The sequence below is a fragment of the Cnephaeus nilssonii genome (assembly GCF_951640355.1).
Source record: "Cnephaeus nilssonii genome assembly, chromosome: 11".
In the NCBI taxonomy this organism is placed as follows: domain Eukaryota; kingdom Metazoa; phylum Chordata; class Mammalia; order Chiroptera; family Vespertilionidae; genus Cnephaeus; species Cnephaeus nilssonii.
In genome coordinates, this window is record NC_137082.1 from 73,744,887 (window position 1) to 73,760,674 (window position 15,788).

General features: G+C 43.4%; 2 protein-coding genes across 3 annotated transcripts in view; one reads left to right on the plus strand and one right to left on the minus strand.

Moving 5' to 3' along the window:
* Nucleotides 1-9,983, minus strand: part of DHX35 (DEAH-box helicase 35) — a 66,173-nt gene extending 56,190 nt beyond the window's left edge. For both annotated transcript variants that reach the window (XM_079785079.1, XM_079785078.1), the window contains exons 1-3: nt 9,860-9,983; nt 2,861-2,994; nt 340-432 (exon numbers count right to left, since the gene is read on the minus strand). In XM_079785079.1, coding sequence (XP_079641205.1) covers nt 340-432; nt 2,861-2,994; nt 9,860-9,899 — 267 coding nt within the window. In that variant the 5' untranslated portion in view covers nt 9,900-9,983. The remainder of the gene's footprint in view (nt 1-339; nt 433-2,860; nt 2,995-9,859) is intronic.
* A 4,232-nt stretch (nt 9,984-14,215) lies between these two features.
* On the plus strand, nt 14,216-15,516 carry LOC307107610 (F-box only protein 6-like). The gene has a single exon (XM_079784953.1). The coding sequence runs from the start codon at nt 14,248-14,250 to the stop codon at nt 14,842-14,844; it is 597 nt and encodes a 198-aa protein (XP_079641079.1). The 5' UTR covers nt 14,216-14,247; the 3' UTR covers nt 14,845-15,516.
* The last annotated feature ends 272 nt before the right edge of the window (nt 15,517-15,788 follow it).

Sequence of the window (15,788 nt, forward strand, 5' to 3'; positions counted from 1 at the left end):
CCAATCCCATAAAAAGAACATATTAATAACCGGCAGTCGGACATCCCCTAAGGGGTCCCTGATTGGAGAGGGTGCAGGCTGGGCTCAGGGAACCCCCCCTCCCGTGCACAAATTTCGTGCACTGGGCCACTAGTGGAATTATAATAAATCCAAGACTGTTACTTAAGTACTAATCAAAGAAATCATAAGTTTAATAGTTTAATAAAAACATGTCCAGTTGGGTTGAATATATCTTCTCTGAGAGAAGATAGTAAAAATGCAAACGATTAAATAGAGTTCTTGTTACAAAACCCTTCCAATCAAATTGAAGTGCAGAGACACATTTAAATACATACTCACTTGTGGGATCTGTGTGCTTTTCCCACATCCTGTTTCTCCAACAATCACCACTGTTTGATAGTTTTCTATCAAGTATAATATATGATTTCTAAGCTGAAAAAATAGAAGCATACATTGTAAAGAGCCATACATTTTCTCAAAAGATCTAAACAAAGACATTTAAACATTATGAAATGAAATGTTCACTGCAGGAAAGTAAATTTTTAAAAGAACTATCAAAATGTATTTCCAACTCTTAGGTACTATTGGTGTCAGTATAGGCTAATACAATTCCAATTGAGTATAAAAAATTATCCAAATATATAATGCACACACATTAGTCCCATATTATAGATAAGAAAACAGAAGCTCAGATAGTGAAGCAAGATCACACAGCACAAATGATGTGTGGGTTTGAACTCCGCAGTCCAGACACTTCCTGACAGCTCAAACTGTGTCCCTCAATGGTGAGGAAGCAACAGTGAATCTCCAAGCTCATCTCCTGAGGGTCAAACTGTTTTACATTCACACATACTGGATGAGGTTAATCACCTGAGAAAGAAACCCAGAGACTGTCAGTATGTGACTAAAATGTTTTGGGTCACAACCAACTGAGCACCCAGTCAGGGCCAAAAGCAGTGATGGTAAACCTATGACACGCATGTCAGCACTGACACACGTAGCCATTTCTGATGACATGCGGCCGCTGAGGTGGCCACATGCCGAGGATGAAACATTTGCTGCTCCTGAGGATGAAACATTTGCAAAATAATGTTTTTTCCTCAAAGTGACACACTACCCGAGTTATGCTCAGTTTTTTGGCAAAGTTTGACACACCAAGCTCAAAAGGTTGCCCATCACTGGCCAAAAGGCTTATTTCTTTGATGCAATAATAATTCATATGAGAAAATAGAATTAAGACAATAGAAAATGCATAAAGGACATAAACTAATAACTCACAGAAAAGGGAGTTCAAATGATTGGTAAAGTTATGAAAAATATGTGAACCCATTCATAATAAAAGGAATCACAAAGAAAAAAATATTTTGGGCCATGTAAAACTCTGATGAAATAGCCAGTTGGCTAAATTAAGAAGGCTGCCATTTTATCCATTGGAAAAAGAACATTTTAATAAGAGGAATTAGCCTGGCAGGTGTGGCTCAGTAGTTGAGCGTCAACCCATGAACCAGAAGCTCACGGTTGGATTCCCAGTCAGGGCACATACCCGGGTTTCAGGCTCCATCCCCAGTAGGGGGCATGCAGGAGGCAGCCAATCAATGATTCTTTGTCATCATTGATTTTTCTAGCCCCCTCTCCATCTCCCTTTCTATCTCTGAAATCAATAAAAACATTAAAAAATATTTATATAATAAATAAAAGAGGAATGATTAGCAGTCTAGACAACGGAAATCCCTACGTATAAGAACTTGGCAGCTTTCACCCAGCTCTGCCCAGGTGAAGGAAAGAGAGTCAGGGGTGCTGGTGGCCACACAACTTGGGTCATTGCAGAGGCATTGTGTGAGGCAGGTATAGTTCATCACCCTACATCAGGGGATATATGGAAAAAATATCCCTCAAATGGCCTTTGGCTCTGAGCTCCTTCCCAACTACAATATGGCTTCCCACATAGACTTGGCAACAGGGAGAAAGTGTGTCCATGGACTGGGCCCATCTGTACTGAAGAACTATGGCTCACTATAAACAAACATATTCTGAATTCTAATTTATACTTTGGTCTCTTGTGAGATGACAAGATACTAATGAAATCAACTGTCTGAATGTGCACATGGTGCACAATAAACACACCAAAATTCTGTCACTGTCTCAGTGGGAGTTAACCTCTTCAACAGAAACCACCTCATATTCCCAGTTAATCGTGTTTAAAGAAATAGCCTTTAAAAAGAAAGCCAAAATTGACTATGTGTTGGTAATCTGTTGAAGCTGGATGCATAGAAGTTCACTGTGCTATTTCCTCTATTTTTCTGTATGTTTGAATCTGTCCATAATTGAAAGCAACGAGGAGAGTCCTAGCTGGTTTGGCTCAGTGGATAGAGCATCAGTCTGCAGACTGAAGGGTCCTAGGTTCCATTCCGGACTGAAGGGCACATGCCAGGGTTGTGGGCTCGATCCCCCCCCCTAGCCCCCCCCCCCACTAGTAGGGGGCGTGCAGGAGGCAGCCAGTCAATGATTCCCTCTCATCATTGATGTTTCTCTCTCTCTATCCCTATCCCTTCCTCTCTAAAATCAATAAAAATAAAAAATTTTAAAAAGCAAAGAGGAGAAAAAAGAACATCATTCCATTTCTTTCAGTTTTTAATATGGAAGATCTAACTGAAAAAAAATCTTAAGGACTTTCCAGATTTATAAGGTTAACTAACACACATATTTTGAAAAGGTAATCCCTTCAGATAAGGGTGTCTCTGAGTTCTTTGTGTTCTAAAGAATCATTAAGAGTAAGAGGACACGATACGCTTCAGTGCCAAGTATAAAGTTCTTGCAGACAGCTTCAGGTCTACAGACTGAACATGCTTATTCAATGCACCTTGAACACTGGCAGCTTCTGCCTCTGCTGCTCTATGGAGAGGGCAGCATAAGGATTGTAAACAACGGTTGTTGCAGAGTTTTCAGCTAAACTTTGTCTCTCTTCAGAGATGCTGACACCTGGTCCCTCTGTACCTGTAACAGAAAAATTTTTTCAGATTCTCTGATACAGTGAACAGAAAAATGTGCAAAAGTTATAAATTCAAAGACTAATCTATGCAACAGAAGCAATGCATTTGATTTCAAACTACTAAGCGAAATTAAACTTTAATTTCAGGAAAGCATCTCAAAAAGTACCTATGAAAATACAAAGTTTCATTCTAAGAACAAAGGAGATACAATCCCAGTGGGCTCCAAAATGGCCACACCCAAATGTATATTACAGAAGACAATGTTTTTAATTCTGGCCTCCATGTCAGTATTATTAACCAGCACTTAATAAAAGTGACAGAAACCCAATGGGAACTAGCTGAGGCAAAGGATGAGTCCTTTTACTGTAAGATGGCAGCAAGGTTCAGGGACGACAGGAACCAGGGACTCAAACACTGCCTGGGCTTCCTCCTCCTCTCATCTCTGCACCTCTCAACAAGTCCTCTCAGTCTCTTAAGGTGGCTTCTCTTTAGGAGCTAAAATCAAGGATGCTAACAGTGCCAGAGCTCAGGCTCACAGTTGCTTCACCAATCATTCATTCACTCACCCAACAGGGATGAAGTGCAAGAGATACTGCATGAACACTGGGGAGGCAGGCCCTACCCTCGTGCAGCGTACTTGCGTCTTCTATTCTTCTTCCTGATAGAACATAGTGCATGAACTGGTAGGGGAGGCTCTTTTTCTCCCAGCTTAGGTCCAATGCCCAGCCCAATCCCAACAACCAAGATCAGTGAAGTGTGATGCAATAAACGGCAGATTCCATTTGAATCACAGAATTGAAAAGGTTGGATGGGAAGTGCTGTTTTAAGAAACCACATATTCCACAACAGCTTCTTAGTAAGAACAATGACAATGTGATCCTCAGAAGGGTGAAGAAGAGGGAAGCCATATGCTATCATGAAAAACTGTTCATGGATTTCAGCCTGAAAAGAAAAATGCCTTAGGAGGAGTACTTTCATGATCGCTTCCCTAACTTTTTTCTTCTTCTATAACTTTTCATGACAATTTGTTTGTGTAGCCCAAGGACAGAAGAGTAATAAGTAAATGACACAGGGTTCAGAATTCAACTCAACATAAGGAAGATAGTGGAAGATATTTCTAAAAGTTAGAGCTATTCAACCCCAGGACATGGTACCTTTGTGAATCAATAAAAACCCTCCCTAGAAGTTCAAACACTTGCTGCACAGCCTTCTTTTGGGATAATTACCCAAAACTATTATCTCACAGGTATTCTGAACTCAGAATCTGTGATAGTATGTGAAAGTACCAAATTCAAAGCTGTTGTCAATTAATATCGAGCATGTCTCCTTCTTGCAAAAGACTTCATCCAGCCAATCCTGGACTCGTATATAAATCCCCTTGCTTATTAACCTGCCACCTACCAATCTGGAACAATGCCTGCCTTTTTCTTTGGTCTCTCCCTGCCTCAGCTATGGGGCCAGTGTCAGATTTCACCTAAGAAGCTCCCCAAGATGCTGCAACCCAACATTGCTGTATTGTTTTTGCCAAAATGTTGACCTTTTTCCAACAAGTTAAAAGATAGGATAAGAACTGGAACAAAGTCTGTGCTCAAAAAAGGTGTCCTTTCTTTTCTTGTTATACATGATAATATTATCATCACTATATCTTAATAATTTCTGGAAACCTTTACACAAGAAAACCATTGTTAAGAATATCTTATCCTGCCGAAACCGGTTTGGCTCAGTGGATAGAGCGTCGGCCTGCGGACTCAAGGGTCCCAGGTTCGATTCCGGTCAAGGGCATGTACCTTGGTTGCGGGCACATCCCCAGTAGGGGATGTGCAAGAGGCAGCTGATCGATGTTTCTCTCTCATCGATGTTTCTAACTCTCTATCCCTCTCTCTTCCTCTCTGTAAAAAAATCAATAAAATATATTTAAAAAAAAAGAATATCTTATCCTCATCAGCTGTTTATGTTCTGAATTCCCTCCTTTTAAAAACACATTTTAAACCTAAATGTCTAGAACATTTTAGCATTGTTCCTGCAAGGTCTCTTCTTTCCACACCAGGGTTTAATTCCCGAGGTGTCTCCTTCACTACCTCACCTCTCCTGGTCCACCTCAGTATAATATCCTGTTATGAGATCTTTTACAAGAACAGCTGTTGTCAATCAATACCAAGCATGTCTCCTCCTTACAAAAGACTTCATTCAGCCAGACCAGGACTGCTTCCCCCTTATGTACATCCCACGGCCCATTCTGGTTGCCTATGGTTGTTTTTCCCTTGGGAAAATTCTCTATGCTTATGTGAGTAACAAGTTTGTAATTCTTGCAAACCACAAATGCCTTCATTTTCCCACTTGTAAAATTAGGATGAAAACAGCACCTACCCCCCCGCTCCCCAATCCAGCATTCCCTCTCACACAGTTTTTCATTTTGAATGGTGACTCATTAGTGGGTTATGAGATTAATGTAGTGGATCAATACTAGCATTTTGTAATAATGAACTAGAAAGAGAATAAAGTTGTACATAAACAGTATTGCTTTCTGGGACAAATGCCTTCATTTGCTTTCTGAAGGCATTTGTCCCAGAAAACAATACTGTTTATGTACAACTTTTTTCAGGTATGTGTGTGTGTGCACATGCTGGATCATAGCACAGCGTGTACACACACACACACACACACACACCCCTTCTTTACTATAGGTCAGGTCAAAAAAATCTCCAAAGTTATTGCTATAAAGTTTTTGTCAGGCATGTAGTCAGCAATCATTAAATATTTGTTGAATGGATGAAGAAAAATGGCCAGGCCCTTCTGATCCACTTGTGCTAGTCAAACTTTTCTACAGAAATCTTAAGCAGCTCATACAAAGCTCTTAAGGCAGAGAACACAAACTGGTAGAGATCACAAACTAGTTACTCAAGGTCCCCAAATATGCCTTGGTTAAAATGTTTGAAATAGTTCATTTAAAACATGTAAAAATTTCCCATTCAAATCTGGATATTTGGCTTAAAAACAATATCTGGCAATTCTGAGCCCATATGATACCCAATCATTCCACCCATATGATATCCTATCATTCCACCCAACAGTGTCACTTATTTAGACTGTCTGAAAGGTGCTTGTAGCTACCTGAGCTTATGACTCCCAGCCTAAAGGATATATTCGTGATTCCAACATCTAGACCAGGGGTCCTCAAACTTTTTAAACAGGGGTCCAGTTCACTGTCCCTCAGACCATTGGAGGGCCGGACTATAGTTTAAAAAAAAACTATGAACAAATTCCTATGCACACTGCACATATCTTATTTTGAAGTAAAAAAACAAAACAGCAAAAACACCCGCATGTGGCCCGCGGGCCGTAGTTTGAGGATGCCTGATCTAGACATATCTGGCCTCAACCACATTCTTGACCTTCACCATGTATTTCCAACATCCTACTTTCATACCTTGAACTTCAGTTTCCTCATCTGTAAAATGAGAGTGATACCAGATGATGCAAGTAAAAGTGACTAGCATAAAGTTAAGGGCCCAATAAGTACAGTATGTTCTAAATCCATTCCCACCTCAGTTAATGACAACAGTTTACCTAGACCAGTGGTTCCCACACTTTGATATATGCTGGAATCAGCTGAGAAATCTTTAAAAAATACTGATGCTTGGTTCCTAACCATCCTGACTTCTGATTTATTGCCATGAAGTATGACAGAACAGCAAAATATTTAAAAGCTTCTCAAGTGATTCAACTACACTGCAAAATTTGAGAACCACTTACCTGGTCACCTAATCCAGAAATGAGTCATTACTGACTTTACCATGCCCTCCATCTGCCTCTAAACTGTCTCTCCAATAAGGTTCCTCCTCTCTGCTCCCATGCCAAAATTAAGGCTTTTAATATTCTTCCTCAATTTTAGTACCTTCTCTTAAGGGTGCCGCTGACTCTAATTTCCACCCCCAACCATTCTGCACAACACTGCCAAAGTTATATTTCTAAAATAAACCTGATCACCCAGAAGGCGTGGCTCAGTGGTTGAGCTATGGACTAGGAGATCACAGTTCGATTCCCGGTCAGGGCACATATCCAGGTTGCGGGCTCCATCGTCAGTGTGGGGCGTGCAGGAGGCAGCCGATCAATGATTCTCTCATGATTGATATTTTTATCTCTCTCTCCCTCTCCTTTCCTCTCTGAAATCAATAAAAATATATTTAAAATAAACCTGATCTTGTCATCCCTTGCTTAAAAGCAATGAAGTCTAAATTCTTTAACTTGCATGAGAGCTCTCACAGTGAAACCCCTGTCTTTCTAGCTTCATCTGCTATTCCCCAAAATACAGGGTGGGGGAAAGTAGGTTTACAGTTGTAAGTATGGGAAAGAGTTTATTCTTACGTTATTATTGTACTATTTTCCATATGAACTGTAACGCTACTTTTGCCCCACCCTATATACCCTACCACTTAACACTATCACACTACTCAATTATTTTGGGTTTTTTGGGTCATAGTTAAGGCATGCATCCCACTTTGCCTTTGTTCATGTTGCACCCTTTGCTTAGAGCTCCATTCTCCTACCTCTCTGTGGAACAAAACCTTATTTGTGCTTCAGTGTCCACCTCAAAAATATCACTCTTTATGAAATACTTCTCATGTCCATATTCAATCTTTCCCTGTCCTCTATACTTCCATCTATATTAAAAAGGTAATATGCTAATTAGACCGGATAGACTGGACTTCTTCCGGACGTCCTTCCAGACAAAGCCACAGTGGCAGAGGCTGAGGCAGAGGTGGTTAGGGGTGATCAGGCCAGCAGGGGAGAGCAGTTAGGGGTGATCAGGCCGGCAGAGGCAGTTAGGGGCGATCAGGCAGGCAGGGGAGCAGTTAGGGGCGATCAGGCCATCAGGGGAGAGCAGTTAGGGGCAATCAGGCAGGCAGGGGAGCAGTTAGGGGCGATCAGGCAGGCAGGGGAGCAGTTAGGGGCGATCAGGCAGGCAGGCAGAGGTGGTTACGGGCGATCAGGCAGGCAGAGGCGGTTAGGGGCGATCAGGCAAGCAGGCAGAGGAGGTTAGAGGCGATCAAGCAGGAAGGCAGAGGTGGTTAGGGGTGATCAGGCAGGCAGGCAGGTGAACAGTTAGGAGCCAGTGGTCCTGGATTGCGAGAGGGTGCAGGCAGTCAGACACCCCCTGAGGGGTCCCTGATTGAAGAGGGTGCAGGCCAGGCTGAGGGCCCCCTCCCATGCACGAATTTCGTGCACCAGGCCTCTAGTATAATTATAATGGTTAATTATACTATGTCCAGTGCTAACAGCTTTACATGTACTCTCATTTAATCTTCAAAACAATCCTTGGGTAGATGTTATGCCCAACTTACAGATGAGGTAACTGAGACTTTCAGCACTTAAGTGACTTTGCCAAGTCACCAAGTTAGTGAATGGTAGTCAAGGATGGGCTGTACTGCTTGACTCAAGCACCCATTTTCCTTACCACCACCTATTTGTGCCTCCTTTTAAAATCTCTTCTAAAGGGTACCGAACTTCATAGTATAATTGAGAGAATAAACCTTGAGAGCAAAGCAGAGCCCTGGTCTTCCAGATGTCTCCTAGCCAACAAGTATATTGGTGTTCAATAAGTATATTCTCAATGAATAAACTAAATAATGGAATAAAACTCTTAGAGTAATCCCATGTTCTTTAACTAAAACAATATACTGGTCTGATTTTCAATAGTTCATTCAGGCCTTTATTATACTTAACACTTTGACCTATTATTAAAGGTTTGAATAAATAGAGGGTATCTCATTACTTAATGGGAGCTTAGTTTTGGCCAAAAATATGACACAGGATGGATAACTGGCTGATGACTTGAAATGCTGAAACATAAAACTGTTACTAAGTGACAAACTACAGATTTTAAAAAAAGAATTAGCACATCCCTTGTATGGGTTTATCTCCCACATCACTTTATGCCTGGTCAAAATTTCAGGGATCCACTCTAAAATACCCTTTAAAAGCTTTCCTTGTATTACCTTCTCGGTCTCATTTCATTTTTGCTGCAGTATACTTTGCACATCCAGACCTGCTGAGGTGCAAGCGGTGGAAAAAAGAAACTTGTTTTTCACTAGAAACTGATGGAAGGGGAAGGAAGTAATGCATCTAGCAGGGTCTCACATGTATACATTCAGTAAAATCCTGATGGGGAAAATTAAAACAAAACAAGCAAAGCATTTTGGGACTGAGATTCGTGTTAGCCTGCAAGAGGGGAAGTGAGTGGCCGCCAACATGAAAGAGTTCACTCTCTGGCAGACACTCGGAGTGGACAAGAATGACCCTAAAACAAAATAAGGCACTTTCCCTTCTCATGAGCACTTACTCTATGCCCGACAACGCGTAGTGCTCGTTATTCAAGCCCGCAAGATGTTATTTTTCTGCCTGTTTCACAGGGAGGAGCTAAGGCTCAGATCAAAGGCACTCGGCTACTCTGGGCAGAGCGGAAAATTCGAACACAGGTAGCCTGACTCCTTAACTTGAGCTCCTAAACCCCGAGCGGCACCGCCTGTCCGGTTACAGAGTAGCCCCGGGGCAGTAACAGGACACGCGTGGGCGCTTTCGCGTTTCCCCATCTCGCGGGTTGGGCAAGACAGGCATCAGGAGTGAGGTCAACGAGGCCCGGAGAGGCTGAGAGACTCGAACAAGGTCACAGAGAATTTCCGCCCAGGCTGGGAGCGGACCCCCGAACCCCTTAGGACCCCTGTGGGCGCCAGAGCCACAGAGCCGACCAGCACTGGCCAGCCCGCGAGGTCAGGCCTGCGAGCAGATCCGCAGGCCCCAGGACACCGGCCGCGGGGCCAAGACCAAAGTCAGGCCGCCGCCGCTGCCCAGCATTCCGCGAAGAGCCTTACCCGGCCGCCAGAACTTCACCGGTCCCACGGGCGCAGCCATGCTGGGGTGAAAGGTGACGAGGCAGGATCCACCCCTCCGCCCCTTCGTCGCGCGCCAGCCCGAGCCGGGTGGGGGGGCGTGGCCCGCGAGGAGTCCAGGCTGGGTGGTTCCCGCGGTGTTACGGCCACGCCCCCCCGTGGCAACCGCCCCTCTGTAGCACGTGACCTGCGGCTCGACTCCGGAGGGCATTCTGGCCCCGCCCCCAGGCCCACGTGATCCGTGATCCGCGCCGCCACCGCGGAGAATAGGGCGCGCTTTGCGGGTCACTGGTCCAAGTGCCCTTTTTAGGAGCATGGCGTGGCCTGGATGGCGGCCGCTCGCCTCGAAGGGCGAGCTTTGGGAAGGGACCACTGGCACGTAGTGGGCACGGAGACAGGGCAGTTAACTGCTAAATACTGATTATGTCGCAGCTTTACTATTTCTCTTTTACTCTCCTCCATATTTCCAGGTCGAAGGATAATAACTACCTTGTGTGTTTGCTGGCTCAGTTAATTTTTATTGGGCGCCCGGATAGTGCTGTTTTCAGTCCCCACCTTCGTGGAGCTTTTGTTCCGTGGAGGCAAAAGTGAATAGGAAATAAATGCTTGGTAAGCAGTAGTGTTTATTACGATCGGTAAACAAAACAATGGGAAACAGTATGGAAGGAGGTCTTCAGGAGCCTTGAGAGTAATGCTGAAAAACAGGGATAAAAATGGTTTGGAATAAGAGGATTAGAAATGGGTAGAACAGTTGGGCTAGGACACTAATCCAGTGTCTCCTACAACTTGACTGCTCATATGCTTCATGCTTGTTAAAAATACAGATATTAGTCCCCAATCCATTCTTGAGTCAGAATCTTCAGGGGCTGGAAACCTGCATTTTAAGAAGCCCCACAGATAATTCTTTTGAATCAACAAGCTTGAGAAAGAGTTCACTAATCCAAAGGAGAGGTAACAAGAGCTAATAAGTTCAAGTAGTAGAGGAACTATTTTATGGGTAGGCAACGAGTTGAAAGGAAGTGTGAGGCTTCAGATCATATGCATTTTTAGAGCTGTGAAGAAAGTTCTGCACTCTTTCAGAGAAATTACATAGTCCTGGAAAGATCAAGGGTTGGAAACATGTAGACATGATTTGGAATCCTAACTTTGCCATTTCCTAGTTCCCACCTGTCATATTTAAAAAGGTTGTATTAAATGAGATAACATGTAAAGTACCTAACAGTGTAAGACCTAGCACGTGTCCAAGTTCAATCAACGTTAGCTCTCCTTAACTCAAATAGAGCAAATTCATCAGGAGGAAAAAAAATCTAAGTTTACGTGCATACATTCATTTTCCAAATATCTTACTTCCATAATAATAAAAATAGGATTCAATACCTGATAATCCCACTGCCTAGAATTCTCCATACAGCCTTTAAAATATCCTCATAATGGTCAGCTCTAAGAAGACTTCTCTAAACTCACCATCTGGCTTCAGCATCCCCCCTCTGTAGGCTCAGACCTGTATGCTCACTTTCGTGGTGAACTTACTTAGTTGAACTATAGTTGATACCCAAGTATTACATTGCAAGCTTCTTGAGGACAAGGACCATGTCACATTCACATTCCTGACCCAGGAACAAAGTGCCTATTGAGTAATGTATATGTGAGCACCATTCATTATACTTATTTTTAGTTCTTCGTAACATCGATCCTTCCTTGTTTTATTTTTGTCTTATTTCACTAAAGGACTAAGTACAGAAAACAGAGTTTATACATGAACACAAGGGAAATACAATACATGCCACTTTTATTATTTCTGTACTTTATAAATTACTCATATGGTTTCTATAAAGAAGTCTTTCTATTTATAAAGAGACCGTAAAACTGGAAGAGACTTTAGTCAACATCTAGTCCAGGACAGCATTTGTGATCTTATTCCCCAGTATGTCATCAGTTTGGCTCAAATAAAATCTTATAATTTTTTTAAAAATCTAAATACTGTTTTATACAAAACAACACTGAGGCTCATCATGGAGGTTAAAAGGACTTGGTCAGAATCAATGAGTTAATTTTGCACCAGAACTGAAACTAGAACTCAGGCTTTCTAATTTCCAGGCCAGTGTTTTTTCAACCACATGGACCATTTAAATCCATTATAGATTAGCTCTCCTGGGTGTGAATTAATTTATCTGTCCCAGAAAGTTCTCAAAGCCCATCTGTCCTTAATGGGTTGTTTTGCTTACAGATGTCTATTGGAGAAAACACCTAAGTAATAACATGATGTTGATGGTTTGATTTTACTGTCAAAAACTAGGAATCGTCTCAGTAGACTATCTTATCCTTCCTAATCAACTATTTTCAGAAAGAATGGCCTAAAATAACAACTCTAAAATGAAAACCTTCATGTCTTGAGATGACAATCAGAATCTATTTAGTTCATTGCCAACAATTCCATGAAAGTTTGATCATTTTGTTACATAAGGGTTACATTTTGCAACTTCTGAATGATAACAGGTTTTCTAGAAAGATGCTCCTCAAAATCATGTTTCATGGTACATGATATAAGTTTTTCTGTGCCTTTGGTAACTGGTAATTTCTCCCTTGAACTATATCCTGTGCAACCATCTTGGCCATGTTTAGGAAGCAGATTTAGCACTTTTCGTCTTGGTACCATTTAAGGCTTTTCTGTAACAAGTGTTATTCTCACTTAAGCAAAAATAGCTCATAAAAGAGTAGTTCTGACTTGAGACACAGCTGCATTTGTGCTTATATAATTCTCTCTTATACTGACCCAGGTGTCATACGATAACTAGATGGCCATGTCAGTTTAGCCACCACATCCTCTCGGCATCAAGCTTCTTTCCAAAAGTACCTGGCCATGTATCCATCCTTGATTCAGTCACAAGAGCCAACAACTATGATGTACTGGCTTACACCTAGGTCACCCACTCTACCCCAAGTCAGGTGTGGTCAGCTTCGCCAGAACCATATGGACTAATAGTTGGGAACAGAATGCTTCCTCAGAGAGAAATTTGAGGGTGAGAGGATGAGAGGGCAAATGAGTGAATGAAGTAAAAACAAAAGATGTCCATAACACCACCTATGTAGTCATGTGCTAGACCTCTTGGCTTCCTACGAAAAATTCTAATTTCCCTTGAGTCTACTTCATCAAGCCACATCAGAGAGAGCCACCTCCCAGCCTGAAAAGAGGTTGTCCTTTGTAGAATTGCTTTTACAGAATTGTACTATACTGGAATTTTCCACTGAGTCTAAGGTGCAGCCCTCTGAAACTTGTAACATATGTAAACCTGCCTGCTTTGTTGGCTTGCACACAAGAATCAAGTTCACACATGTATTAATATAAGTGTTTACTTAGCTCCAAGGATTCGGGTACAGAGACCCACTAAGGAAGGAGACTCAGCCATCAGGGGAGCCTATCATGTTGGCCTGAAGAACATGCATGTCTATGGAGTTGGATGAGCTGGGGAGGGCCTCCTGAGATTGGTCTGGAGCTTTCTAGATAGAATGACTGTATGTTTTATTATTCAAACTGGGACACTTGAAAATGAAATGGGGTGTTCACAGGAATGAAATGCAATTCTGCCAGGCAAATGGGGGCGTATTTCCAGGTGGCACCAGTGAACCTACTGAATAATGTAAATATTGCTCATATGAACATATTCAACATAAGGCACACATTCCATGCTCACTTCGTCTGAATACATCTAATTAATTTCTAGGTATGGACAACTACTGCCCTTGGAGAGTTTAGTGTCATTGTGTTTATTATCAGAATGCTTAACTATCATTTTGATAAGAGGATACTTGTGAGAAATTCTTACCTGATTTTAGTACTGAATTTGTTCTTCCTATACCTGGATTTTTATCTTAGATCTGAGGGACATTGTGAATGGTAGATCCAACCATGGTTCTCTTTCTGCCCTGGCCACTGAGAAGCTTCCTACCCAAAGTAAGTGTGTTGGTCACTGGGGCACACACCTGTAGCCTCATTCCTGACTCCAGTTTGCATTCCTCACCCTTGGGTTTTCCATGTAGAGGAAGGCGATAAATGCTTTTCTCTCTCCCCCTCTTCCTCTCTCTAAAAATCAATAAAAACATACAGTATTAAACACAAACAAAGAGGCTGACGCACAGCACAGGTCCCACCCGGTGCTCAAGTCACAGCCAGCAGGACAGGCAGGGGGGTGACAGGCGTGACAGGAAGCAGGATTAGGAGGCCCAGGCCCCCCAGGACCCTGAAAGATCTGAGGAATCCACCTCCTTGGTCAGGGTTCATAACCACCATTGTTGCCCCCCGCCTGCTCCCCTCCCGCCACCCCCCCCACACACACACACACACAGGCCTGTGTGTGCACCCCAGCCCAGCTATGGCCCTGATCAGCATCAATGAACTGCCTGAGAACATCCTGCTGGAGGTATTCACATACGTGCCTGCCTGTCAGCTGGTATTGGACTGCCGCCCTGTCTGCAGCCTCTGGTGTGAACTCATCGACCCTGTGACCCTCTGGAAACACAAGAGCCTGCGTGAGGGCTTCATCACCGAGGACTGCGATGAGCCTGTGTCTGACTGGAAGATTTTTCACTTTTTGTGCAGCCTCCGCAGGAACCTCCTACACAACCCATGTGCTGAAGAGGGTATGAGATCCTGGCAAATCGACTACAATGGGGGGGACCACTGGAAGATGGAGAGCTTACCTGGAGGTCATGGGCAAGATTTTCCTGACTCCAAGGTCAGGAAGTACTTCGTCACATCCTTTGGATTATGCCTCAAGTCCCAGATGGTGGGCCTCAAAGCTGAGGGCTACTGGGAGGAACTAATGGACATAATCCGGCCTGACATTGTGGTGAAGGACTGGTTCGCCGCCAGAGCAGACTGTGGCTGCACCTACAACATCCGAGTACAGCTGGTCTCAGCCAACTACATCACCTTGGCCTCCTTCGAGCCCCCACCTGTGACCATCTAGCAGTGGAATGATGCCCAGTGGGCAGAGGTTTCTCACACCTTCTCAGATTACCCTCCAGGCGTCCACCACATCCTCTTCCACCATGGGGGCAAAGACACCCAGTTCTGGGCAGGCTGGTATGGGCCCCGTGACACCAACAGCAGCAGCATCATTAGCCCTAAGACGACCAGGAACCCAGTGGCCTCCACAACTCAGCCCAAGACCATGCAGGAGCAGGAGCAGGAGCAGGGGCAGGAGCGGGAATGAGAACAGGAACGGGAACCAGAACAAGGATGGGAATGGGATGAGGACTTTAATAACTTGCCCTCCCCACTTCATTTCTAGACCCTTCTGACAGTCTGGATCTAATAGACTTTCACCTGCCCTCTGTCCCCGCCAGCCAAGTGCCAAAGGTCTCCTCCTGGCAAGAGATGAGCCTGTGGTGGGCAGGGAGGCCCTTGCCCTGGGATCTCCTGCCACAGTTCTAACCTTGGGCAAACCCACTGTTGTGTAGCTCTCACTTCTTGTCATAATAAATGTTTCCAGTAAAACCAAACAAAGAAACAAACAAAACACTGTAGGTGTACTCATGATCTGGGTGCATCAGCAAATGTCTACATGGCGGACAACACCCTCTCCTATTAAGACCTCTTTTGCTCTAGCCAGATCAGACAAAGGAAGCCATCATTTAACTCTCTTCCTTTAGTCTGTCCATGCAAATGAGACTAGACAAAAACAGGATTCCACAATCAGACTAACTCTGATTAGCAGGGTGTAGAAACCAGTTGCATTACCTGCCAATGAATTAGGAATCTGGGATAATTATCAGTGTCTTCTTTGCCCCTAGTCCAGGATATTAGATTGCTAAATCATTGTCAATACACCCATCTGATGAAATTAAGCCCATGGGGCCACTAGAGTTAACATCAGGGATGAATCCAGAAATGCAACTAAGGCCTTCTTTG

Excerpts from the sequence above, each read along its gene's own strand:
- LOC307107610 (XM_079784953.1), top strand. The coding sequence starts at position 14,248 with ATGGCCCTGATCAGCATCAATGAACTGCCTGAGAACATCCTGCTGGAG.